Below are 26,054 nucleotides of genomic sequence, written 5' to 3'. Positions count from 1 at the left end.
TTAGCTAATTGATAATTATCCAATTAACTGATTATCTGACGTAAAAATTGTTAGAACAAAAGTTTTTCTTCATGGTAATATAAACACACTCGATTAATCCGCAACCATTTACGATGCTCACAACTAAAGATATTCGACAAACAAGAAAGGTGGTAAAAAGTGGTAAAGTGGCAAAAAGTGGCCTGAAGACAAGTGGAAAAGTTTGGAAAAGTTGGTCAGCCATAGAGGGCATCTATTAGGACTCAAAAACGTCAAAAATCCTCTGAAAGCTTCGTGTGTCAGCAGATCGATTTTTTCAGACGGATTTGTCTGTACTAAGTTACTTTTTAACATTATCAAAGGTAATAACAACATCAGATATACTATTAGTATAATTCTTACTATAACTTCTAGGTAATGGGCCGAGTGGCTCATTAACAAACACAGAACTAAAGGCACTTGCAAGTACCTCTGCAGACTCCCCTGCACTAGTTGTCCTTGTACCGTCTTCCTTATCTAAACTTGGTACCGAAGCTTTAACCTTTCTCTTATTTCTCAAATAAGAATAGAATGATTTACAATTGATCTTTAAATTGGAAGTTATCTTCTTCTCATATCTTATCTTTGCTTTCACTTCCTCATTCTCATAGATGAGCTGTTTACTACTTGCATGACTAAGATTAACACTAGAAGGTTCAATATCAAATGCAGTCCATGCTTTATCTTTGTTCTTTCTCTGAATGCGCTTCAATGAGGATGTGTCCCATGGCAGCTTCACAGGTCTGTTGTTTTTATAGACCGAATTAGTCGGTACTATCCCAGCAACAGTCGTAAGTTTGCCATGTAACTCATCCCACATAAGCTGAACATCATTAGAGCAACTAAAATCCCAGTTAATATTTTCAATACTAAACTTTAAAATATCATCATTAGTTATTTTACCCCATGATGGTTTCAGAATCTTCTCTTTACATTTAATTGAATCTACAGAAACACTTAGATCGACTACCACACTGACATGATCACTTTTGCCAATCGGGGACAGCACTGTGCATTTATTAATAAGCGCATCATTGGTGGAAAGTACTTGATCCAGCAGACTCTCTTGGAGTCTATCCTTTACAACCCGCCGCCTAGTTATTTCAGTAGTAAAATACCAGGACAACCCTGCTTCGTTAAACATATCAATATAGATTTCTTGATTCAAGAATGACTTATTAGTGCTGACCAAACCTCCATTTACACAACCAGTCTCCCAAGAGACATCTGGTAAATTAAAGTCCAGGAGTGTTTCAAAATCATTATTAACATTACAAATATTTTTAAGAAAAGAAATTAATTTTAAATTTTGGTCAGAATTTAAAGATGGTGATCTATAAATACATCCAATACAAAGTTTACCACTTGCAGTATCTATTAATACAGCTAAAGAATCAAGTGCATTACAACTTTCTTTTACTAATGATGAATTAATATAATTCTTAACATAAATGATGGACCCTCCTCCAGAACTAAAATCCTTTTTAGAAGATTCAATTTTAAAGTCACGGTCTTTTCTAAAATTGTGTAACCGTCAATTTGAACTTCAGCATCTAAAATATCATTATCAAAATGTGTCTCTGTGACACATATAATATCAATGTTCTTGTTTAGCATCAATAAACATTTTACTTCATCTATTTTGTTAAAGAATCCACTAGCATTAGTATACAATATGCTTATTCCTTTGCAACTGTAGCTTCCTTCTCTTCGATCTTCTGACTCTTCTCTGCGTTCTTCTGCTTTTTCCTCTTCTCTGCTTCCTCCCGTGCTTGAAAATTTGCCTTACGGTCAGCTCTGCACAAATCTTCATTTATCCAATGACCACTCTTTGACCGGATTCCTCTCCCTCCATTTGTGTAGTACTTTACGTCTTCTACGTCATAGAGTTTGACAATAAGGGGCCTGCAGTACTCTGGTATGTCTTTATTGACTCTGCCAGCTCTAAAGCAGGACACAATGTCTCCCTTTTCCATCTCAAGTGAGTTGATGCAAAAGTCGATGTCTTCTTTTTCACGATCTTTGACACTGTTATTGGTGCTTTCCGGTACCTTCAGGATGCAGACATTTTTCTTCTTTCTTTCTCTCTCCACCCTATCTGCATCAATGTTACGTTGTACCTGCTGGACAACTTCTTTGGTTGTTTCTGAACTTCTTAGATTTTTCAGAACAGTTTGTTGAGACTTAGCTGTAATATCTGAATAGAGACTTACAGCTTTTTTCACACTTTTGTCCGTGCTGTTGTTTAGAACTGTTTTTAAGGAGTTCGCCAAAGCTGGTGTGAACTTCTGGAGCTCTTCTTTGACAATAGCCCTGACAGCTCTCTGGTCATCAGTGTCCTTAACTGTGTGGGGTGCCACAAAGCAAATGGGACACTTCCAGTTAGTCAGATGTCCTAACATATCATCTGTCAACCCAGACAGGCCAACACAACTTGAATGCCAGAACAACTTACAGGCTTCGCATTCCACAGATAACTCATCAGCCATAAAGATTTCACATGGGCAGTATTTTTCTTCTGCAGCAGGCGCAGAAACATCCTCAGCTGTTGACTTAGCTTTTGAGGGGCTTATCTTTACTTCTCGTTTCTTCTTTAGCGTCGGCGCCCTCTCGGGTACATTCTTTTCTTCCATCCCTGAACTCAAATTATTTGTTATATAGTAGTGTTGAAAGTATTTAAACAATATACACATAATATAGCAATGACCCTATATGTGCACGAAAATTTATTTCAATCAATATAAAAATTCTTTAAAAATGGTACAAAATTTAAAAACTGAGGTAAAAATAAAAACCCTTTGCAATAATATTATATAATAACAAATTCACAACACAACAAAAAGCAGTTTAGACCCCATCCAACAAGCACTCCATGACCTTTTAGGGTTTAGGAGTGTTGATCAGGTTAAGGTCCAAATCACGTATTGCCGTGGGTGGAAGAGTTCTGGTACCTCTGTATCCCCTGATAGAGATTATACAGGTTCTGAGTAGATCGAAGCGCAATCTGCGTCTGACAAATGACATCACATCACAATACCGTTGGCCTTTCTTAAGGCTGATTTTTTCAGCGAGATGTTTTAGGAACTGAGAAGCCTCAACTGCCATTCCTCCTGTAGTACTGAACACCAGTGGTGTGAAGGTAGCCTTTTCTACATTGAGGACTCTGTCATTGTACTCACGTTTTTTGTTATTCTCGTGAGATTGGTACATCTGCGAGATGCTCTTGTCACTGTTGGACTGGGCTTGAGGGTGAAGTACCCTTACATCTGTAAATGCCCTGTCCAGTGGCGACCAGAACGATCTCGCACTGATGTCCAGTCTTGCACCATCTTGTCTATTTGTTCCATTTGATAGTTTAAGTGTGTGAGGAACGGAGAAAAGCTGAGGTTCTGTTTCAACGTCTTTGAAAACAGTGGTTAGGAGTTCAGCTATTGTATCTCTTGGCCGTTAAATGCCATAATGCAAGATATCCATTTTTAAAGATATAACATGAAAACATTAAAAAAATTGGTTGAACAAATTGATTCTTAGCTGATTTTAAATTTCAGCCACTGGGTTTGACTGTTATCAAGAAAAAATAAACCTGTGTTTTACAGTAAAATGTCTTGAAATTAATTTTTAGATCATGGCGCATGCTATATCTCCTGCGAAAGCATATCCAATTTGATACGTATGAAATAGTTTTATAACTTGCTTTAAGTTGATGTGCATTGATCAAATTGAACGGGAATCGTTTAAGATCACTTTCGAGGCACCTTGACAAAAGCTACTCACGCTATTGTACTTTTACGGGGAAAAGCATTTTGGAGCTTATTATTCTCTTTCAAAAGTATCCAAAGTGATTTATATAAATACACACATTGATTCTAGATACATTGCAAAATATTTGATGTCGACTCATGAAGTTTGAGTTAGAAAACATAAAAAATAGTTTAGCATTTGAGTACCAGTATAAATGTGGTTTACACTGCATTACAGTGGTGTAACGGGGGGGGGGGGGGGGGGGTTGATTCACGATGTCAATCCTTCGCAGCTCGGTGAGGCACAGTGGTGCATCTCGCCGATCTACCGAAGTAGTTGCGAGAAGCATTATTTGATGCGCGCGCGACCCAGTAGTGCATCGCGCTACAACGGGGGGGGGGGGGGGGGGGGGGGGGGGGGGTTGAAAAACTTGCTCTTGAAACCAGAAACACTTTTTTAGAAAGTTACCGGGGAGCATAATTTTAATCCTATGGGGTCGTTCACAGATTACTTGTAGGTTTACAACCTACCAGGACGCACGCTGGAACAAATATTTTACGAGTATCAATCACCCGTTAAAAACGACGATGGGGGTCACGACATGATACAAATTTTTCGGACAGTTATGAAAGCCCTATTGGAAGGTCGTTGCCAATTTTCAGAATTATCAAATTCAAGGAACCGAAGATATACCAAAATAATACAACAAAAATCAACGAATTTGGTAAAATTACGCAACTTTTACTGCAGCTGTCAGCTACTTTTGCTCCAAAAGCCGCGCACCATCAAACATGGCACTTAGGCGAAACTCACTGATCTTTTTGAAAAGGTATGATCGACAAATTTGGTACTGTGAAAATTCTCACAGTCTCTAAAAAACAATAATAGTACAAAATTTTTTAAATCCGAGCAAGTTTATTTGTATCGTGCACCCTGACCCGCTTTTACTAAATCGTTCGCCCAAATTTTAAAAAAATCCTTGCGAAAAGGCCTTTTGGGTATGAATTTGATCTCAATCGTTCTACTTTTGGACGCAGATTCCGAATCACCCCCCATGACGTAGAGTAAAAATGTTTCCCTGGAGAGTTTTGGTTGACGGATATTACTCGTCTAAATTTCTTCGAAGTAGCGCGCGCCGCTTTCTTCTCGTGCCCGACGGCACGAGCTACGAAGTAGCGCGCGCCGGGCCAAATCATTAACAATGGTCAAGAGTTATGGGCAAAAAACCGTTTTGGTCACGTGACAGGCAGAGAGGCTAGTAAAACATGAATTCGATTGTTTAGGGCTCGGGTTAGGGCTAGGGTTGTGGTAAGTGTTATGGATACCTTCGGGGTTATGGTTAGGGTTAGGGTTGGGATTAGGGTTTATGTTGTATGTAAAACCGTTTTGTACGGCTGTAAAACCATAAAAACCAAAGTCACGTGAAATTTTTGGGCGAGCGAATTATTACCTGAGGACCCCAGGCTATTATGTTCAATAAAGATTTGGCGGAATGACAGGCTGAGCGCGGCCCAGTAAGCGAATTAGTAAGAGCCACCCCGGCCGGCTCCTAGGTATGGTTCGTTAGGGTTAGGGTTGAGATTATGGTGTATGTTGCTCTAACCAGAGCCCCGTCGCTTGCAGTAACGTGCGACCGCCGAAGGTGACACAGGATCGCGCTCACTAAATCGCTCGCCCAAACTTTTTTCATTTAACTGTTAATGCGTATTTTCGCATTGGATAAATTGCAATATTGGTTTGGCTGTCAGGAGTGCTGCGCTGGTTCTATATAATATATCCTCAGTAGTTTGCTTCAAGTTTGGCACATAGAAATTCTCCAAAACTCTCACACATTATCTGTCTTTCGACTTAACTTGCACGGATTATCTGTCTTATAGCCATGTAACTAACTGAAAAGTTTAAAGAAAATCTATTGGTTAGATCTTGAGAAAATCAAAAATATATTCTAAGTTACTCACTAAAACACTCTATTTTCGACCAATCCATATTATGGTACAGTTTTGTCGAAAGTCCTTCTGCTGAAAACCACAAATATTGACTTATCCGCGGGCGCGGAACGTTTTGAGTGAACTTTGCTATAGGCCAGACCATGTGGTTCGCCGGTGCTAAATTATCACAGATAACTAACGCGCATTTAGGAGACGCGCAAAAGTTGAAATTGTTATTACGGTTTGGGCGAGCGATTTAGAAAGAGCCACACAGGATTATATTACTTGTGAAAAAAACGCGTCACGCAGTACGTGTCGGCGTAGACTCATGGCTAGGTCAAGGTGAAGGGTTTAACTTTATGTCAAATTAAACCGTTTTGTTCGGCTGCAAAATCATAAAAACCTTGACACACGTTGCAACCTCTTTTCGGCCACAAAAGGCCGGCCGGAGTGCATGCACTCTTCGCCTGCAAGAGACTAGATCGAGAGAGGTATACATTATACAACGTGTAGCAATGAAAACCAAAGTGACGTGATAATTTTAAGGCGATCGAATTAGTAAAAACCAGTTTAGTGACAAATAGTATATTAATATTTAGCTTTGCCTTTGTCACTGGATACAAAATCCAACAAATAGTATATATATGTATTTACTATTTGTAGTTAGCTACTTATAGGACACATAAAACGCAGTATCGGAGTTGGGAGTGTTAAGTCGGTTTAAAAACCTTTTTATCCATTTGACTGATCCAAATTATTGTATCAGCAGTAACAGTTGGAAAAAGAAGTATAAAAGTATTATATAGACTGAGATTTCGTGATTTTGTCAATTCTGGCGCTTTCTGTAAAAGGAACGTGATTATGAAACACAACCAATAGTCCATTTGAAACGCAGTGAAGAATCTCAATCATGGAATTGGAAGTAATTTTATAGCCACAAACCTCTAAGTAACGGAAAGTATGACTATGAGCCCTGACTCTAGCTCAATTAATATTCTACTTTCAAACTTCAAAACTGAATCACAAATCAATTCTATTTCTGGGCATGACTAATTCAAAGTTCTGAGACGACAGAATGTTGTGAATTAAGCAATTAAGCAATCAAGCAAGCAACAGTCAACACGTACGTGTAGTCTCTTAACTTTTTTCCGTACTATAGTATAACCAAATTTAAATTATAAACTTTATTACAAAATTGAAAGTAAATCTGCACGCAATATATATATATAATAATATGGAAAGGTAAAATGGCTCGTTGCTGAAATAAGATGGATGCTAATGAGAACTAGAAGTCGAAGAAAATATCTTTCCAGCTTTTCTTTGATACTATTTATACAGTTTCCTTAAATATTCAGCAACCTCAGTATTGTTCCTACTCAAAGCAGCATCGATCGCACTATTGTCATTTTCATCCAAATAAAATTTAACATCCAATCCCTGTTCCACCGCATACTTTACAACGGCCAACTTTCCCGTTTCTGCAGCGTAGATCACACTTAGCTCAATACCAGGCTGACTGCACAAATACCTAGCAATATGGGTATTTCGTGACTCCATAGCTAGACTAAGTGCCGTCCCCCCTTTTGCATCTCTTATGTTGATCACTGGGCCACCTTTCTCAACAACATATCGCACAAGGTTAATTTTTCCTTTTATCGCACCCCACATCAGTACTGTTCGACCGTTATCATCAAATGAGTTCACGGCAAATTTCTCATGATGAATATCTGATCTCAAGTTCGCCAAACTGCACAGATAATCTGCAACTTCAATCTTCTGTTGCTGATGCTCGAAGGGAGCAAGTAACATTTTCAAGGCAACGTCCAGAATTGTGTTCTTAAATTCGTCTAAACAACCGACATTAGCACCGGCTATTTCTACGAGATACTTGACAATTGAAACTTCTCCCGTGCGGATAGCCCACATTAGAACTGTTTGACCATCAACACATTTCCCCTCAATAGCGAAATCGCCGAGAGCAGCACCTGCACCATGTTCTCGACACAAGTAAGCAGCAACCTCAGTCTTCCTGTTGTTCAAAGCCGCACTTAAAATCGTGACGCCTCCCTTCCCAACATAGCTTATTTTTCGTCCTTTTTCCAATGCATATTTTACAACGAATACCTGTCCCATCTTTGCTGCGTGGATCATACTGACTTCTATACCCGGCTGAGTACACAAGTAGTCGGCCACCGACTTCAACTTTGTCATATAACTTCGTAGGGACACACTCAAAGCCGTGCACTCACTTTCGTTTATGTAGTTGATATCCAGTCCATGTTGTACTGCATACTTAACAACAGTTAACTGTCCCATTTCTGCTGCCTGAATCATGCTATCTTCTATACCCGGTTGAAGAAACAGGTAGTGGGCCACTTCAAACTTCTTGGAATTCACAGCAAAACTTAACGCAGTATTGCCAACATTATCTTTAAGATTGACTTCTGCACCTTCTCTGATAACATATGCAACGATTGGCATTGCCCCAAGTTTTGCAGCCCACATTAACACGGTCTGACTGTCTTTGTTTCTGCTGTCAGTGTCAAATTTACCAAGTTCTGCTTTTGCTTCAGACAAACCGCACAAATATGTTGCAATGCTCGGTTTTCTGTCTTTTAAAGCGGCCTCGGTTGCTGTATACCCGTTATCATCCCTGACTTTAACATCAGCTCCAGCCATTTCAACAAGGTATTTCACGATAGAAACTTCATCCATCTGCACGGCCCACATCAGTACTGTTTGGCCACCAATTAACCCATCATCTCTGCTCTCAACATCAAACTTTCCAAGAGTAACATTAACTTTATTTTCAGATAGACCACATAAATACGCTGCAACATCAGGTTTTCCGCTAAGTAATGCTTCACTTAACGCTGTAAACCCACGTTTATTCTCAAAGTTGATCTCTACTCCACTTTCTAATAGAAGAATGACAACTTTTAAGCAATTGTTCGCTGCAGCGGCTATCAGGACTGTATTACCACTATTGTTGGTTTGATTGATGTCGACTCCGATTTCTAGCAAATAAGCTACAGTTTCCAAATGATTATTAACTGCAGCAAATATCAAGGCTGTATCCTCTTGCTGGTTCGTTTGATTGATGTCTGCCCCTGAGTCAAGAAGATAAGGCAACATATCCAGACGATTGTGGGCTGCCGCTGAAATCAAAGCTGTGTATCCTGCCTCACTTAAAAAATCTATTTCCGCCCCAAGAAATCTGAGTTCTTCCACCATAGCTTTCGCACCCCTTCCAGCATTGGCAACCATCGATGAATTCAGAAGATGTCGTCTGTTTTCAACAGCAAGTCCAACGTTTACGAGGTATTTTATAGTTGCTAACTTTCCGTCTTTTGTAGCCTCCAATAAAGCATTATTTGTGTGTTTGCTGCTAAAAGAGTAGCAAGATTCCCATTCTGCTACCTCTCCATCAAGTAAATATCTAAATATTACATGATTATCGTTCTCCAAAGCATGTGATATCGCAGTACAATCCTCACCGTCCCTAATATCAATATCTGCTCCATGATGCACGAGAAATCTTACTGCATCTAGATGTCCTCCGGTAACTGCTATCATCAGTGCTGTTTGCTCCCTAGAATCTTTTGTGTTCACATAATCAGGAGTCCTAAGATAAACACACATTTTCATAATATCTACCCTACCACAGACAGCTGCTTCGTGCAACAAGTTGCGCTTTTCCGTTCCGAAAGGATCTGATGTTCGTATACTATATCGCGAAAGAAGGCTAACGATTTTCTCTATCGAGCTTGTTTCCAGTGCTGGCAAGATTTTTCGGCGCCACTTGTCCATTTTATAAATGTAAGAATTCGTAGTGTACATTATGTATCACCCCTAAGAAAAGAAGCACGATTATATGCCAGTCAAATTACAATGTTAGGAAGAAAAAAAGTATAAAATAAACTGATCAGAGGCAACACGATATAGATAATTGTATTTGTTCCCTCTGTAACCTGATAAAACAAAAACGTGACGCAACCTCAGCAAGGTCGATGAGCAAGTCTTACTTGTTAAACGACAACATAACAATTGAACGGTAAATGAAAACCTCATTGAGTCATGTTATTTCACATTTCACACTCCATTGGGATGATACTATAATAATAGACTATTACTCACATTTCAAGTCATTAACTTTAAGTGAGCAGTAAAATGTACAGGGAACATTCTAAAGGTATACACTACACACTACTTCATATATCAAGTATCAACTAATTTACATTTCCCAAATGCAAAACTTCAATATTTTACAGATTCATTATGGTTCCAGAGATTTATATAGAAGCGCCTGTAGTTGCAAACAGAATACACGAAGGACCGAAATATAAATACCTGGTACTTTGATCCAAAATAAAATTAGGTCTGCAGTAAAATTTCCAGAGCCACGTACTAAAGGTATCAAGTATCAACTAATTTACATTTCCCAAATGCAAAACTTCAATATTTTACAGATTCATTATGGTTCCAGAGATTATAGAAGCACCTGTAGTTGCAAACAAAATACATGAAGCCCCAAAATATGAATACCTGGTACCGTACTTTGATCCAAAATAAAATGACCACTTTTAGTTTTGTCAACGGAGACATGGCGCGAACAATTCTAAAAGCTCGAAAGTAAAATAGATGAGACTTTCTATTGCAAATTTTGTTCCATAAGAAGGTTGTGGTACCTATTTACTAAAGAGCATCACTGCTCTAGACAGAAGTCGATAAATGTTATATATTTGTAGTGTTGCTATAAGTTTAGACATCTGCCGAGATGCTCCCTAGAAAATACCAAAAACTTACACAATCACGCTCGGCCTTGTGAGATCTATAAAAAGTAAAAAGTAAAAATTAACAACTTTCCTCAGTCCTTACCTCCTTACCTCCAAAACACAACCTTGTCCGTCGAAAGTGCAAAGTGTGACATATAAATTGTAAAGCCGTACGAAACCAACATGTTAACACAAATAATAAACACGTAAGGCTAAGGGTTAGCACCTCATTGAATAGTTGAATCAGAATGTTATCACAAAGTAAATAAACAGGAAATTTAGCAATTATGACCAGTTTTAGGAAGTAAAAGTCCACACTTTTACATTCCACTTCATATAATGACGTAGTGGGAGAGCTGAAGGCCTGACGTGTAATTAGATGATAATTGATAAATAACAACCAGTCTGAGAAGTGGATGAAGGGTACAGGTGCTGGTTGCACACTGTGCAGGTGCTGGTTGCACACTGTACAGGTGCTGGTTGCATTTTAAAAATCTCAACACTTATTTTACTTCGGACATTCCAACAGCCACATTGTTACAAAATTGTGTAACCAGCCAATTACAGGAAGCCGAAGGATTCAAATTTCAATTATACATAAGGCCAGTGACGGTTAAGCTAGTGTGTACCATGATACTTTCTTCGCCCGAGACTTTGCTGCAATGGGCAGCTCCTCATTTAACCCTCACACCCGATTTCTCGAGTATTTGGCTGAGTGGACCGGGGGGCTGCATAGACCACTCAGGATCCTTAGCTGAGCATCGACGACGCTCACCCCACGGCTAGTGACAGAGTCGGGAATCGAACCTGGTACCTCAAGCAATGCCAGGCAGATTAACCAACTGAGCCACTAAGCCGTTAAAAATGATACTTTATGTTTCTCTACAGATATTTTGGCTGCAGCCCAACTTTATGGAGGTAAATTGGGGGATTAGTTTCACTCAGGTACTGGGATTGTCGCTTGGGCTCAGGGTTAATAACAAAAGGCCAATAACCACAAAGGAAGAAGAACTAGTAGTCTAAAATGACGTGTACACTCGTGAAAAGAGAGTACAACAGTAGTCTTTTAACTTTTTCCCGTACTAGTATAATCAAATCTAAATTAAAAACATTATTACAAAATTGAAAGTAAATCTGCACGCAACATATATATTATAATATGGAAAAGTAAAATGACTCGTTGCTGAAATAAGATGGATGTTAATGAGAACTAGAAGTCGAAGAAAATATCTTTCCAGCTTTTCTTTATTACCATCTATTTTTATACAGTTTCCTTAAATATTCAGCAACCTCAGTATTGTTCCTACTCAAAGCAGCATCGATCGCACTATTTCCATTTTCATCAAAATAAAATTTAACATACAATCCCTGTTCCACCGCATACTTTACAACGGCCAACTTTCCCGTTTCTGCAGCGTAGATCACACTTAGCTCAATACCAGGCCGACTACACAAATATGTAGCAATATGGGCATTTCGTGACTCCATAGCTAGACTAAGTGCCGTCCCCCCTTTTGCATCTCTTATGTTGATCACTGATTCCATCGCTACACCAAGGGCAGTCCCCGCTTTCGAATCTCTGTAGTTGATCACTGGCCGGCCACCTTTCTCAGCAACATATCGCACAAGGTTAATTTTTCCTTTTAACGCACCCAACATCAGTACTGTTCGACCGTTATCATCAAATGTGTTCACGGCAAATTTCTCATGATGAATATCTGATCTCAAGTTCGCCAAACTGCACAGATAATCTGCAACTTCAATCTTCTGTTGCTGATGCTCGAAGGGAGCAAGTAATATTTTCAAGGCAACGTCCAGAATTGTGTTCTTAAATTCGTCTAAACAACCGACATTAGCACCGGCTATTTCTACGAGATACTTGACAATTGAAACTTCTCCAGTGCGGATAGCCCACATTAGAACTGTTTGACCATCAACACATTTCCCCTCAATAGCGAAATCGCCGAGAGCAGCAGCTGCACCATGTTCTCGACACAAGTAAGCAGCAACCTCAGTCTTCCTGTTGTTCAAAGCCGCACTTAAAATCGTGACGCCTCCCTTCCCAACATATTTTATTTTTCGTCGGCCCTTTTCCAATGCATATTTTACAACGAATACCTGTCCCATCTTTGCTGCGTGTATCATACTGACTTCTATACCCGGCTGAGTGCACAAGTAGTCTGCCACCGACCTCAACTTTGTCATATAACTTCGTAGGGATACACTCAAAGCCGTGCACTCACTTTCGTTTATGTAGTTGATATCCAGTCCATGTTCTACTGCATACTTAACAACAGTTAACTGTCCCATTTCTGCTGCCTGAATCATGCTATCTTCTATACCCGGTTGAAGAAACAGGTAGTGGGCCACTTCAAACTTCTTGGAATTCACAGCAAAACTTAACGCAGTATTTCCATCATTATCTTTAAGATTGACATCTGCACCTTCTCTGATAAGATATGCAACGATTGGCATTGCCCCAAGTTCTGCTGCCCACATTAACACGGTCTGACTGTCCTTGTTTCTGCTGTCAATGTCAAATTTACCAAGTTCTGCTTTTGCTTCAGACAAACCGCACAAATATGTTGCAACACTCGGTTTCCTGTCTTTTAAAGCGGCCTCGGTTGCTGTATACCCGTTATCATCCCTGACTTTAACATCAGCTCCAGCCATTTCAACAAGGTATTTCACGATAGACACTTCATCCATCTGCACGGCCCACATCAGTACTGTTTGGCCACCAAACCCATCATCTCTGCTCTCAACATCAAACTTTCCAAGAGTAACATTAACTTTATTTTCAGATAGACCACATAAATACGCTGCAACATTAGGTTTTCTGCTAAGTAATGCTTCACTTAACGCTGTAAATCCACGTTTATTCTCAAAGTTGATCTCTACTCCACTTTCTAACAGATGAATGACAACTTTTAAGCAATTGTTCGCCGAAGCGGCTATCAGAACTGTATTACCACTGTTATTGGTTTGATTGATGTCGACTCCGATTTCTAGCAAATAAACTACAGTTTCCAAATGATTATTAACTGCAGCAAATATCAAGGCTGTATCCTCTTGCTGGTTCGTTTGATTGATGTCTGCCCCGGAGTCAAGAAGATAAGGCAACATCTCCAGACGATTGTGGGCTGCCGCTGACATCAAACCTGTGTATCCTGCCTCACTTAAAAAATCCATTTCCGCCCCAAGAAATCTGAGTTCTTCCACCATAGCTTTCGCACCCCTTCCAGCATTGGCAACCATCGATGAATTCAGAAGATGTTGTCTGTTTTCAACAGCAAGTCCAACATTTACGAGGTATTTTATAGTTGCTAACTTTCCGCCTTTTGTAGCCTCCAATAAAGCATTATTTGTGTGTTTGCTGCTAAAAGAGTAGCAAGATTCCCATTCTGCTACCTCTCCATCAAGTAAATATCTAAATATTACATGATTATCGTTCTCCAAAGCATGTGATATCGCAGTACAATCCTCACTGTCCCTAATATCAATATCTGCTCCATGATGCACGAGAAATCTTACTGCATCTAGATGTCCTCCGGTAACTGCTATCATCAGAGCTGTTTGCTCCCTAGAATCTTTTATGTTCACATAATCAGGAGTCCTAAGATAAACACACATTTTCATAATATCTACCCTACCACAGACAGCTGCTTCGTGCAACAAGTTGCGCTTTTCCGTTCCGAAATGATCTGATGTTCGTATACTATATCGCGAAAGAAGGCTAACGATTTTCTCCATCGAGCTTGTTTCCAGTGCTGGCAAGATTTTTCGGCGCCACTTGTCCATTTTATAAATGTAAGCATTTGTAGTGTACATTATGTGTTACCCCTAAGAAAAGAAGCACGATATGCCAGTCAAATTACAATATTAGGAAGAAAAAAATGTATAAAATAAACTGATCAGAGGCAACATGATATAGATAATTGTATTTGTTCTGTAACCTGATAAAACAAAACGTGACGCAACCTCAGCAAGGTCGATGCTTGTTAAACGACAACATAACAATTGAACGGTCGCTGAAAACCTCATTGAGTCATGTTATTTCACATTTCACACTCCGCTGGGATGATACTATAATAATAGACTATTACTCACATTTCAACTTCAAGTCATTAAGTTTTAAGTGTGCAGTAAAATGTACAGGGAACATTGAACATACTAAAGGTATACACTACACACTACTTCATGTATCAAGTAACTAATTTACATTTCCCAAATGCAAAACTTCAATATTTTACAGATTCATTATGGTTCCAGAGATTTGTATAGAAGCGCCTGTAGTTGCAAAGAAAATACACGAAGCAACAAAATATAAATACCTGGTACTTTGATCCAAAATAAAATGACGTGTGCAGTAAAATTTCCAGAGCCACGTACTATTACTAAAGGTATCAAGTATCAACTAATTTACATTTCCCAAATGCAAAACTTCAATATTCTACAGATTCATTATGGTTCCAGAAATTATAGAAGCGCCTGTAGTTGCAAAAAAAAAACATGAAGCACCAAAATATGAATACCTGGTACTTTGATCAAAAATAAAATGACCACTTTTAATTTTGTCAACAGAGACAGAGCCACCTTCTAATAAGATTACGACAGCTGAATGTGCAATTCTAAAAGCTCGAAAGTAAAATAGATGAGACTTTCTATTGCAAATTTTGTTTCATAAGAAGGTTGTGGTATTTACTAAAGAGCATCACTGCTCTAGACAGAAGTCGATACATGTTACCTATATATTTGTAGTGTTGCTATAAGTTTAGACATCTGCCGAGATGCTCCCTAGAAAATACAAAAAACTTACACAATCACGCTCGGCCTTGTGAGATCTATAAAAAGTAAAAATTAGAAATTAACAACTTTCCTAGCTGACAAAGAAAGCTTCTACAAGTTAAACCATCGTATCTCTTATATGTTTCTAACCCAACTCCACTCAACTGTCCTTAGTCCTTACCTCCTTACCTCCAAAACACAACCTTGTCCGTCGAAAGTGCAAAGTGTGACATGTAAATTTTAAAGCCGTACGAAACCAACATGTTAACACAAATAATAAACACGTAAGGCTAAGGGTTAGCACCTCATTGAATAGTTGAATGTTGTCACAAAGTAAATAAACAGGAAATTTCGCAATTACGACCAGTTTTAGGAAGCAAAAGTCCACACTTTTACATTCCACTTCATATAATGACGTAGTGGGAGAGCTGAAGGCCTGACGTGTAATTAGATGATAATTGATAAATAACAACCAGTCTGAGAACGGGATCAAGGGCACAGCTGTGCTGGTTGCACACTGTACACTGTACAGGTGCTGGTTGCACACTGTACAGGTGCTGGTAGCACACTGTACAGGTGCTGGTAGCACACTGTACAGGTGCTTGTTGCACACTGTACAGGTGCTGGTAGCACACTGTACAGGTGCTGGTTGCACACTGCATAGGTGCTGGTTGCATTAATGATACTTTATGTTTCTCTACAGATAGTCTGGCTGCAGCCCAACTTTATGGAGGTAAATTGGGGGATTAATGTCACTCAGAATAGTGTGGTGGTACTCAGGTACTGGGATTGTCGCTTCAGCTCAGGGTGTAGGGTCGAGAATTTGGAGTAGTATAACTATAACGGCTCGTACCATTAACGCTAAGGCAAGCGTATGAGTAGGGAAAACTGTAAGTCTTATAGATGGAAAAAACGTGACATTATACAATATACACTCACATTTTTTTTATAAATTTTGTCGGCGTGTCCTCTAAAATCAGCTCATTTGTCTAAATTTAGGGAGGGTCGATAAAAGGAGAGGGGCGCCAATAGGGGGCGCTTTTTCTAAAAAGCCAAAAATCGGAAGAAATGAAGGTTGACTTGTTGTTTTTCTTCAAAAATAAGGTTATATGAAAATAATTTGAATGACTTGACGATTTCTTATGTGTCACCTAAAACTAATTGAAAAATATTAATATTCGACCAATTTTTGGGCTGAAAGCTTTCAAATGTTACGTGTATGCCCATATATGGACATAGAGTTTCGGATCATAAGTTTTGGATCTTAGCCAATATTTGACCAAGTTTGATAAAAATGTATACATGAACTCTAGAGACACGGCAGCTACAAGTAGAGCATCCGAAAATATGTTTTGGGTAAGTTAAAAGCACTTTTTGTGAGAAAAGGGAAGCATTTGTCGGAAGCATATTTGAAGATATTTAAATTGCTGCAAAAATTACGAAATTTCGAGAGCTTCATAAATTATTGTACAGATGTTGAACAGCGTACTAATGTTTCGTGATCATTTTGTACTTATATATTGTCATAATCACAGTTCCAGATCAGCCTGTATATTGTGACCAAAACAACAATTTCCCAGAATTCTCACCTTTCCAACAGAATCCACATTTGCATGGAATCAGTGCAATCAATTATAGTCGAAAAACAAATCTATAAAAACCAAGATCGTGAAATTCAAAACTGATACAGTATTAATATTATATACACTCGTTAAATCGAAATGGTCGCTTACATAATCAGAAATATAAGTAAAACACTGTACTGAGTACCTACTGTCAGTATTTTAGATTCGATCAGTAGATTATGTAATTGTGTGGACTGGATGAGAAGGTATGTTGACTGAAATTTTGCATCAAGATTATCTGAAAGCTATGATTGCTAGACAATATCATTGATCATATGATTAAAATTTACCCTTTCTTTATATTTTCTGAAGAACCCACAAACACAAACAAATCCAAACATTGGTCAAGCTATTTCTTGAATAGATAGAATCTTGATTGCCTTTTTAATACAAATCCCAACTGAGCACAATTCTTCCATTATAGAAAATCTCAGTTATATTTAATCAATTTTATTCATTACCGTAGAGGGATTTGGTATCGAAACCGTTTCAACCATACTATTGTTCCTGAACGAAATTTCAAACTTGATAAACATAGCTACTCCAAATAAACAGAGGATCTGGGAGGGTAGTGCTATGAATAATAAAACTGTCTGCTTTAAAATCCGCCTGAAAATGTATTAATAATTAATTAATTAACTATCTGTTTGAAAATTAAAGTTTGTTAAAAGTTCAAAAAACAAAATTATTCAAAATATTCATACCCTACATTAAAAGTTTCACAATCAACAGCCTTTAAACATTATTCAACGAAACTCTCAATAAAACTTAAAGACCATATATTTCTACATTCTTAGCGTGTTTACTCACACAGTGACGACTTCCCCCACTTTAATCTCGCAGTCACAACTCGTTTCTATTGTCTTCTTCAGATTCTTTGTCCCAGGGAACAAAACGAACTTCACACCACAGAACAGATACTCGTTGGTCAGACAATGCTCGTACACCTCCTCTGCAAGTATGAGACCGCGTATCAACAGTGGTGGCAAAAATTATACATCAAATGTATACTGTTTTTATCAAATGTATACTGTTTTTAATTACTTTTGAACTACTCACTATCATATTATTATTATCTAAAACGGATAGAATTATCGATGAATTCAGCGACCTTATTTTAAGTACTAATATAAGATCGCAAATTATATTTATTATCTTAATTATTATTTAATTAAGCAAATATAACTAACCAGGATGAAGATCATCGTCATCGACCCACTTTTGAGCGTACATGCAACACCCGTAATACTTGTTTATTTCTTTATAAATTATATGTGCCTCAACTGAATTTGAATCATCTTCGGCATGATCTTCAGTTTCGGACTGAAAATAAAATATAATCAAGTCAAAAGCAGTATAAAAAAAGATATTTAATTTTGTAAATAAACTTCTGTTTTTTAAAACAGAAGTTTATTTACAACAACTTAAAATCATTTAAGAACCTATTTCATAGGATCCCGGCATTTTCTTAAGAATTAATTATATTAATATATAAATGTCTATAAAAGACTGAATATAGTATATACTATTGTACGACGTACGTGCACCAATTTGAAACATTTTCAAATCCAAATCTAAGCAAACTTCTAATCTATAATTAGATAATTGCGTGGACATGGTTCAAATTAATCTCCGTCTCGACCAGGGACAAAAGGAAATCGCGGCATGTACGGAATCGCGATTTTTCCCATTATTTGCGACAAATTTGATGTATAGTTTAATATACCGCGAAATGTAATTCGCGGTATCGCGATTTTTGGCCAAAATCGCCGCGAAATCCTTTTGTCCCTGGTCTCGACAGCTAATCTTGTCATCTAATCTTGTCAGCTAATCTGGTGTTGCAACACCATGAGTGGATCATTTGTTGGACTTGGACGTCCATCTGACATTTTATTGATGTCGTAACGATTTTATAGTTGTAAACCTTGTAAACCTCAGACCACGTGATATTGTTACTTCTCCTCGTGAATGTGGGGGTCTAGGTCTCTTCTATACTAACGATTTTATTATAGGTTTAAAAGTGTCACTTATAGGAAAAGTTATCGATCCTAATTTCCAACATGCCTGGAAAAATATTATCATCAATCAGCTTTTACACCCAAATATACCAACTGTGTGTATAGAAAACTGTCTCACATTAAAGAATACTGGTTTTACCTTTAACCTTCTTCGCCATTATAAGCTTTGGAAGTCTATTTCTTCACAGTCAAGTAAGAGTACAGTCAACCACTGTGTGTGGGGAAGCGACGTAATAACGGACATTGGCTCCAAGCTCTGGAACGATATTCTTATTGATAGAAATATCATCTATCTTTCTGATTTCGTTTCAGAGGAAGGTAACCTCTTAAGTTTTCAGCAATTTCTGAGAAAGTGGGGCCAAACAAGTAGTATAATCTCTTCGACTCAATATGCGAGTATAAAATTGGGAATACGTCGATTTAATAATACCGATACGTTTACAAGAAACATTACATTTATCGATACCCAACTTTCACTTCGCTTTTGGGGAGGTAGGAATACCCCCAACTCTAGAGATACTCCTCTCACTATCAAAGGTAGAAACATTAGAGATACCATGTCTAAGCGTTTAGATCCCAGCACCCTTCCTCCAATGAGGAACTGGAGTGCTAACCTCTCCTTAACGGATATTGATTGGATTAGTATTTTTACGGATATTTTTACTTCTTTCTCAAATAACTTCAAACTTATTCAGTACCAATATAAGCTCCTTCACCGGATTAGTACTTGTCGGTACATGAGATATAAAATGAAGATTGAAAAAGATAGTCCAAATTGCTCGTTATGTAATCACAACCTCGAAACTATCTCTCACATATTTATTGACTGTCCAGCCACAAGCTCTTTCCTACAGGGAGTAAATCTGTTTATTAGATCGAATATTGACGCAAATTATGACGACCCATATCGCCACTATTTGATTTGCTTAAAGCACAGAGATAAAAGTGTTAACTTCATAAATTCGGTTTGCTGTTGGTTTATTGGAAGGAGTTTCCAGAACAAGGAACCCCTATTCTGGGAGCGATATCTTAAACATCTTAAGCTTTTCTTATTAGGTGAAAAACCGGATATTATACGGTGCCTTAAAGACGTTATACCTTGATGACCATTTTATACCCAAAGTACTGGATCCACTATACACTCTTGTTTATTTATTCTCTCGAAATTACAGCCGTGCCTTACCTTTACCCTCTATTTCACAAGTTGTAGCCAGTGGAGTTATCTCCACTACTAGTATTGATATAGAGTCACATTTAAAACCAGTAGTATCTCTCCTTTTTCTCTCCATCTTATGTGCTATTTATTACTCTATATCCACTGACTTTATTCGACGTATTATCTAAAAGAATAAAAAAAATTGTGTGCGTGTGTTTTTATATTTATTTTGCTACGGCGCATGTGAAACCCCAGGGCATCCAGCACCGGAGAAGCTGAAATGACACTCTCTGAACCCTTGGTGCCGCTCAGATTTTGCCTCTTGGCTGGTAAGCCGAGTCTTGATCGATTAACTCAGCTTCTTCGGTACAACACAGACCGGAGGGTACTATTAGCCGCTTTGCCAGTGGTATCCTCCTGGTGTCCTGGGGTTTGGCAGGTTCCTCATTAAAAATTTAAAAAAAAAAAAAAAAAAAAAAAAAAAAAAAAAAAAAAAACCTCAGACCATAAATGAGGGACCACATGCAAAACTGGTATATCTGTTTTTGATAGTTTTGAGATAAATGCATTTTACTGATTTATAAGATTCTGGTATATCTGTCTATATACCATTTTGAAAACTAGAATTGTTCCAAACTGGTATATCTCCCGATATACCATTTTTTCTATACTATTTACAATAAAATAATTTAACTTGGGTTGGCTAAAGTCTATAAAATGTGTATAGATATACCGGTTTTATAGAAGATAAGTTTCTTGAAGGTGGTATATCTGCAGATATACCATTTTTTTTTCATGATTGTTAAAAGCTAAAATGGTATATTGTAAGTTATACCAGTTTTGGAAAAATAAAATTTCACTTTTTTTCAAAAATTTCTTCAAAATTGTTCAAAAAAAGTTCCAAAGATGCACCTTTTCATCCTGAAGACTATGTGCTACCTGTGCAAAATTGGTATATGTTCAGATATACCAGTTTTGCATGTGGTCCCTCAAATACATTTTGCTTTGACGCCCATTTAGTATTCGCCCAATCGATACGTCCGAATAGAACCTGTTAGACTGACCTTCAGCTCGCTATTTTTGAGATTCGAGCAAATCGAGGATGTTCAAAGGGTTCATGATGTTCAGCTCGACAAATTACCGGTGGAAATTATTTCGTAGGCCCTAAAATGACTCCTCCAGATCCAGTCTTAACCTTAAATCTCGCACATAGAGATAAAGATTTGGGTTATCTGCCAGAGTCACCTAGAAAATGAGTGCTAGTCTGTCACGTGATAGCTTGTCATGTGATATTTTGTCACGTGATAGCGAGAATAGAGCGACCAATCATCATCCTCTTATATAGGACAGACTATCGTCATATCGCTAATGGTCCCTGATTTTTACAAGTTTAATGAATTTGAAAACGTGTTTATAATACACCCACGTTGGTTGCAAGGTGTTCTTCTCTAGCCACTTTTTAATATTTTATCTCCATATTTCATATCGCATAGGGTATAAGTATAACACAATTTCTTGGATATAATTACATTCTTCACTCAATACGTATTCTGTCGACAATGATTCTTTGATTCTTGGACCATCTTTTGAAATCTGGAAAATCAGTCAAAAATGAGTGATTGCATTTGCAGCTGACATTGCCGTGGTTCGTGGTTATATTGCACCATATACTTTAATATATCCCCTCCCCCTCCCAATTTTCTTAATTTCACCTGTAATTTCTGTATGCATAAGCATCATTTGGTTCGTTCATCGGCCGTATTAAATAGTCCCATATTTCGATTGAATTGAGGCAGTATGGTGGGCAATAATAAAAGCCCCTACAATTAAACTGCTACAAATTTTTATGAAGAGGCAGTGAAGTTTTGATCGTGTATAAGGTAACTTTATTCGCTATATTTGTGTTAGGTACTGGTAATTCCCGTTAGTTTCTATTAAAACAGGGCGAATATTTATCAATGAGCGAAAATTTATAAAGCTCTAGCTATCAAGCTGGAGTTTATGATCATGACTGGCCGTATCTTACCCTCCTTCCGGGGCCAGTCGCTAGATCATATCTCGACTAAATCTGCCAAGCTGGGTTCTGATACTGATAGTCTAATCGTGCAATATACATCTAGCATGGTTTTATTTAACAGAAACACTTTTAGAAGTCATTAATTTTCAACACAATCTAATTTTTTGCTATTGTGGTTATGCGATTTCTAGCTTTCTATATGAGTCCAACTCCAGCCATAATTCAATTTTTAGGCCATTTTTAGGCCACGATATTCCCCAACCAATTTTTGTCTGAGTCCTATTAGACGATGATTTTAATTTCTTACCGTCTCGCTGTCTTCGTCGTGGTCCTCGGTGTGATCGTCGTCTCGTTTTGCTAAACGTTTAGTCTGGTCGACAGTGTCCCTCTTCTGACTTTCATCATGGTCATGATTTGAGTGTTGAGACTCCAAATTACTTATTTTATTAATTACTGCCTGAAACAATTAGTTAATTATATCATTAATTCCGGCTTAAAGTTAAAATAGTTGTGGTTACGAAAGCTGTGAACCACTCATCAGCATCTTGAGTCTATGTTTTACTAAAAGCTGGTCCCCGATGAAATTAGTTCGAACTACCTATATTGTATCGACGCTTGTTATATTTTGAGATCAATTTTGCAGATAAGATGATTATCACGATGGACCTAAAAACTATATTTGCTCACATTAATTCTGTTTTGGATTGTAGCCAACATCCAAGAACCTATAGCGAGCTCTTCTATAACCAGGAGAAAACCTGGAAAATCAAAGAATTGTTGTTGTTTGATTGTTCTGCTGCCATTTTTACTCTAGGTCTTATGAGTGACCTTTTAAACTTGCAGATACCTTATCGGACGTTATTTTACCGGACATTGCATGAACGGACCTAATTTTGAACGGACATTAAAATTACCGCTCGAAGGCATTAATTTAATGTATTTAATTGAGCTACCTTGTAGTTGTCGGACTTAATTTGAACGGACATTTAATGTCCGATAAGGTAAGCTTTATCTTTTTATTACTACTATATATTGTAAGCACTGTAATTTGAAAAATTACCCTAATTACAATTTGACATTTCATAGACCTAAAATTACGCAATAATATTACCTCATTATTGCTCAACACAAAGTGCTTTATCTACTTATAACATAACATCATAATACAATGTAATTATAATATTATATTATATATCCTACCAATAGCGGTGTAGATCTTAAGAACTTTCAGGTTCTCAGCTTTGACACAAGCGAATGCTCCAAATGCAGTGTGACCAGTCATGAGGGCACCATTAATACCGTAGTAAACCATGGGTAACTCGTACTCTGCTACAGTACTGGGGGAGGCTGAAAATAAAGAGCTGTCAGACAAACCCGCGGTACTAGATACTGTTCCAACATATTGTTAGCCATTCATACTTAGTTGTACGTGCACTACAAGTAAGCATTCATACCAATTTGGTATTTGGAACGTATGTCATTGACGGCCGGTAGTGCAAATGGATCCGCTAAAAAGATTTATCATGGCAATGTTGAGCTGAGGCATACCATTTGTGAATCATCAAAATATGTTGAATTTTTAGTACTCTAGTAACCCTCATCATAGTGTGTCACATTTACTTCCCAGAAGAGAAATTTAAATAATCATTAATTTACGTGTAGCAGAAGCGTAGGTAAGCAGAGACAATCCAAGAGAAATAAGAGCCACGGTGAAGGTTAGCAAGTTGAACATGTGGAACATGGACCTCCACTTGTCCAGTCTCTTCATAGAGGGGTCCTGTAGTGCATCCTTGCTAACGTTTACAGTTATACTGCTCCTCAACGTCGGCTGCTTATGCATCTCATTAACGATATGATCTTTTCTGTTTCCCATTTCCTTGTAATTGTTATCTTCAGCACCAGTTCAAGTTGTCAGCTCCAACCACTCTTCACCTTGCTCGTTCAGCTCTGCCATTACCGGGCCTAGGAAACTCTTTATCAGTCAAAAGTAAAACTATTCAGCTATACTACAAACAAAGAACAGATTCTAAGTTTAGAATCAAAGGCGTCATCAAAAGAGTTAAGCATAAAATGAAAATTAATTCGAAAACCGTCAAATTCCCATTACTCTATCCGACCAATCTAAAACGCAAGGAAACATTACAAGACGGCATACATTATATCGTGCGTGAAGCTGTTAGTGTTATAGTGTTATGTATAAAATCAATTAATCATGCACTACTGTTAAAACGCTGTGCTTACTATAAAGCGCAAGACATATCGTCATCTTTATAGTACGATCATATCAATATGTTGCATTTGGACAATAGACACGATACGATCGTCATCTGTATAGTACGATCATATCTATATGTTGCATTTGGACACAAAGAGAAACACACAATGTTAGGCGTGAATTCTTCTTAAATAAACTACATCTTAAGAGCCTCAAATTATTTGTTATGTGGTTGTGTTAAAAGTATTAAATGGTAGAAAGTATTAAAACGATAATATCTATGCCAAGAGACGTTCGACTCTACTATAAGTGCGAGGCATAATGATATCAAATATTTATACAAAATATAACAATCATGTAACGATCATATCAATGTTTCTGATAAATGTCTGATAATTTCGTAAATGCAAACAATGGGTATTAGAGTAAATGCTCTTTTCAGGCAAAGGAAAATATTCCACGAAATTATCAGGAACATCACAGCAATGCGGCTTATAAATTATGATCTTATCCGGTCTCCGGATATTACATATATTTATAAAGATCATATTATCAATGTCTTGAGACGTTCGACTCTTATACCAGGGCGAGGTAAATGGTAATGATATCTAATATTCATACAATGGTTAGTCCTAGTTAAAACTTTCTATGTCAGCTCTATATTATGAAATTGGCATAGCACTTGCGCTTTTTAACATTAGGTAACAGTCTCATGAAAGGGCCCAGCTGACCATTTTCATTAGTCCAATTTATATTGTGTAAAGACATTGTCTCCCATTTTTCTTTGTTCTCAACCCTACCTCACGCGATAGCAACCGCGTTATCACTGACAATAAACAGACTATTGTTATAAATATTATAATTATTTGACATGTAAAATGTTAATATCATTGTTAATATAACACATTATATGTTAATAACATTATACAACACATCATGATCAAGCTCTTACTCTGAGGCCACAGCCTTCATAGGTGCAGGTTTGAGCAATGTTAAGTAGTACAGCTTATAAACATCTCCAAGTATACACAGAACACCTTCACTGCTTTGTCAGGGATAATTTATACTCGTTCTTATAGTTATTCTGAATAAAGACTCGTTCTACTTCTTATACTACGTACGAAGTAATAACAAAGACCATATTACTTTATGTTTAAACTTCCTATCCTGCATCTATTTACACAGAGGTGTACGCCGTGTACCTAATCTTCATACATCGATTCATACTGATTCATACTTTGCACCTATTAATCAATTCTCTATACGTCGTTTTTCAATTCAGAGGAATAACTGTTACGAAGGGCATTTATTTCTATACAATTCTTTTGGTCAATCCCAGCTTTAGCTTTTCTCATGGCCAAGTGACACCAAGCTCAGTAAGTTGTGGAACACAACAAGAAAATTGAGAATAATCTTGTGCGAGGGTAGGGACCCAGATGTCGTTTCTAACCCAAATAAACTTTAAGGAGGCTTCTCATCAGTAGCCGCACCTCCTTACTCGGTTTCTGAACTGGAATTCTATGGGCTTCCAGACGGCCAGACCGAGTATTACCACCCCATCCTTCTAGAGTTCATCACAAGTAGCACCCACCTTGAAGATCTTTGACACCCAGACACACCCCATTGGCGAACAAACTTTGGATATAATCTTACATGCTCCCGAAGGAATCCCTGGTTTATGGTCTTTCTCATCGTCACCAGCACTTTCACTAGAGTCACCAGCCCTTTCACTGGAGTCATCAGCCCAATCACTGAAGTATACAGAAGTATAGT

General features: G+C 37.8%; 3 protein-coding genes across 4 annotated transcripts; all 3 read right to left on the bottom strand.

The window, feature by feature from the left end:
* Nucleotides 1-7,013: 7,013 nt before the first annotated feature.
* Nucleotides 7,014-8,402, bottom strand: LOC134817394 (alpha-latrotoxin-Sg1a-like). The gene has a single exon (XM_063826534.1). The coding sequence runs from the start codon at nt 8,400-8,402 to the stop codon at nt 7,014-7,016; it is 1,389 nt and encodes a 462-aa protein (XP_063682604.1).
* Nucleotides 8,403-11,635: 3,233 nt separating this feature from the next.
* Nucleotides 11,636-14,172, bottom strand: LOC134817138 (ankyrin repeat domain-containing protein 17-like). Its single transcript, XM_063826258.1, has one exon. It carries the CDS (start codon nt 14,099-14,101, stop codon nt 11,711-11,713), a length of 2,391 nt encoding a protein of 796 aa, XP_063682328.1. The 5' UTR covers nt 14,102-14,172; the 3' UTR covers nt 11,636-11,710.
* Nucleotides 14,173-16,904: 2,732 nt separating this feature from the next.
* Nucleotides 16,905-24,260, bottom strand: LOC134817137 (uncharacterized). Of its 2 annotated transcripts, none has more exons than XM_063826257.1 (8): nt 24,157-24,260; nt 23,723-24,028; nt 23,267-23,413; nt 22,754-22,806; nt 22,374-22,523; nt 18,066-18,198; nt 17,686-17,827; nt 16,905-17,484 (listed from the first exon to the last, which is right to left on the bottom strand). In XM_063826257.1, the coding sequence occupies exons 2-8, from the start codon at nt 23,937-23,939 to the stop codon at nt 17,316-17,318; spliced, it is 1,011 nt and encodes a 336-aa protein (XP_063682327.1). In that variant the 5' UTR covers nt 23,940-24,028; nt 24,157-24,260; the 3' UTR covers nt 16,905-17,315. The 2 variants fall into 2 exon arrangements, with proteins under 2 accessions (XP_063682327.1, XP_063682326.1); XM_063826256.1 differs by having other exon boundaries at nt 22,754-22,824; nt 24,157-24,259.
* Between the last annotated feature and the right edge of the window lie 1,794 nt (nt 24,261-26,054).

The sequence above is a fragment of the Bolinopsis microptera genome, chromosome 6 (assembly GCF_026151205.1).
Source record: "Bolinopsis microptera isolate Bmic1 chromosome 6, MBARI_Bmic_1.0, whole genome shotgun sequence".
In the NCBI taxonomy this organism is placed as follows: domain Eukaryota; kingdom Metazoa; phylum Ctenophora; class Tentaculata; order Lobata; family Bolinopsidae; genus Bolinopsis; species Bolinopsis microptera.
This window is presented reverse-complemented; position numbering and strand designations above follow the sequence as displayed.

Coding starts and splice junctions, on each gene's coding strand:
- LOC134817394 (XM_063826534.1), bottom strand. CDS start 8,402: ATGGATGAAGTTTCTATCGTGAAATACCTTGTTGAAATGGCTGGAGCT.
- LOC134817138 (XM_063826258.1), bottom strand. CDS start 14,101: ATGAAAATGTGTGTTTATCTTAGGACTCCTGATTATGTGAACATAAAA.
- LOC134817137 (XM_063826256.1), bottom strand. CDS start 23,939: ATGGGAAACAGAAAAGATCATATCGTTAATGAGATGCATAAGCAGCCG. Junction 22,524..22,753: donor CAATCCAAAACAGAATTAAT/GTGAGCAAATAT, acceptor TAATTGTTTCAG/GCAGTAATTAATAAAATAAG. Junction 18,199..22,373: donor ACGACGAAGACAGCGAGACG/GTAAGAAATTAA, acceptor TTTTATTTTCAG/TCCGAAACTGAAGATCATGC.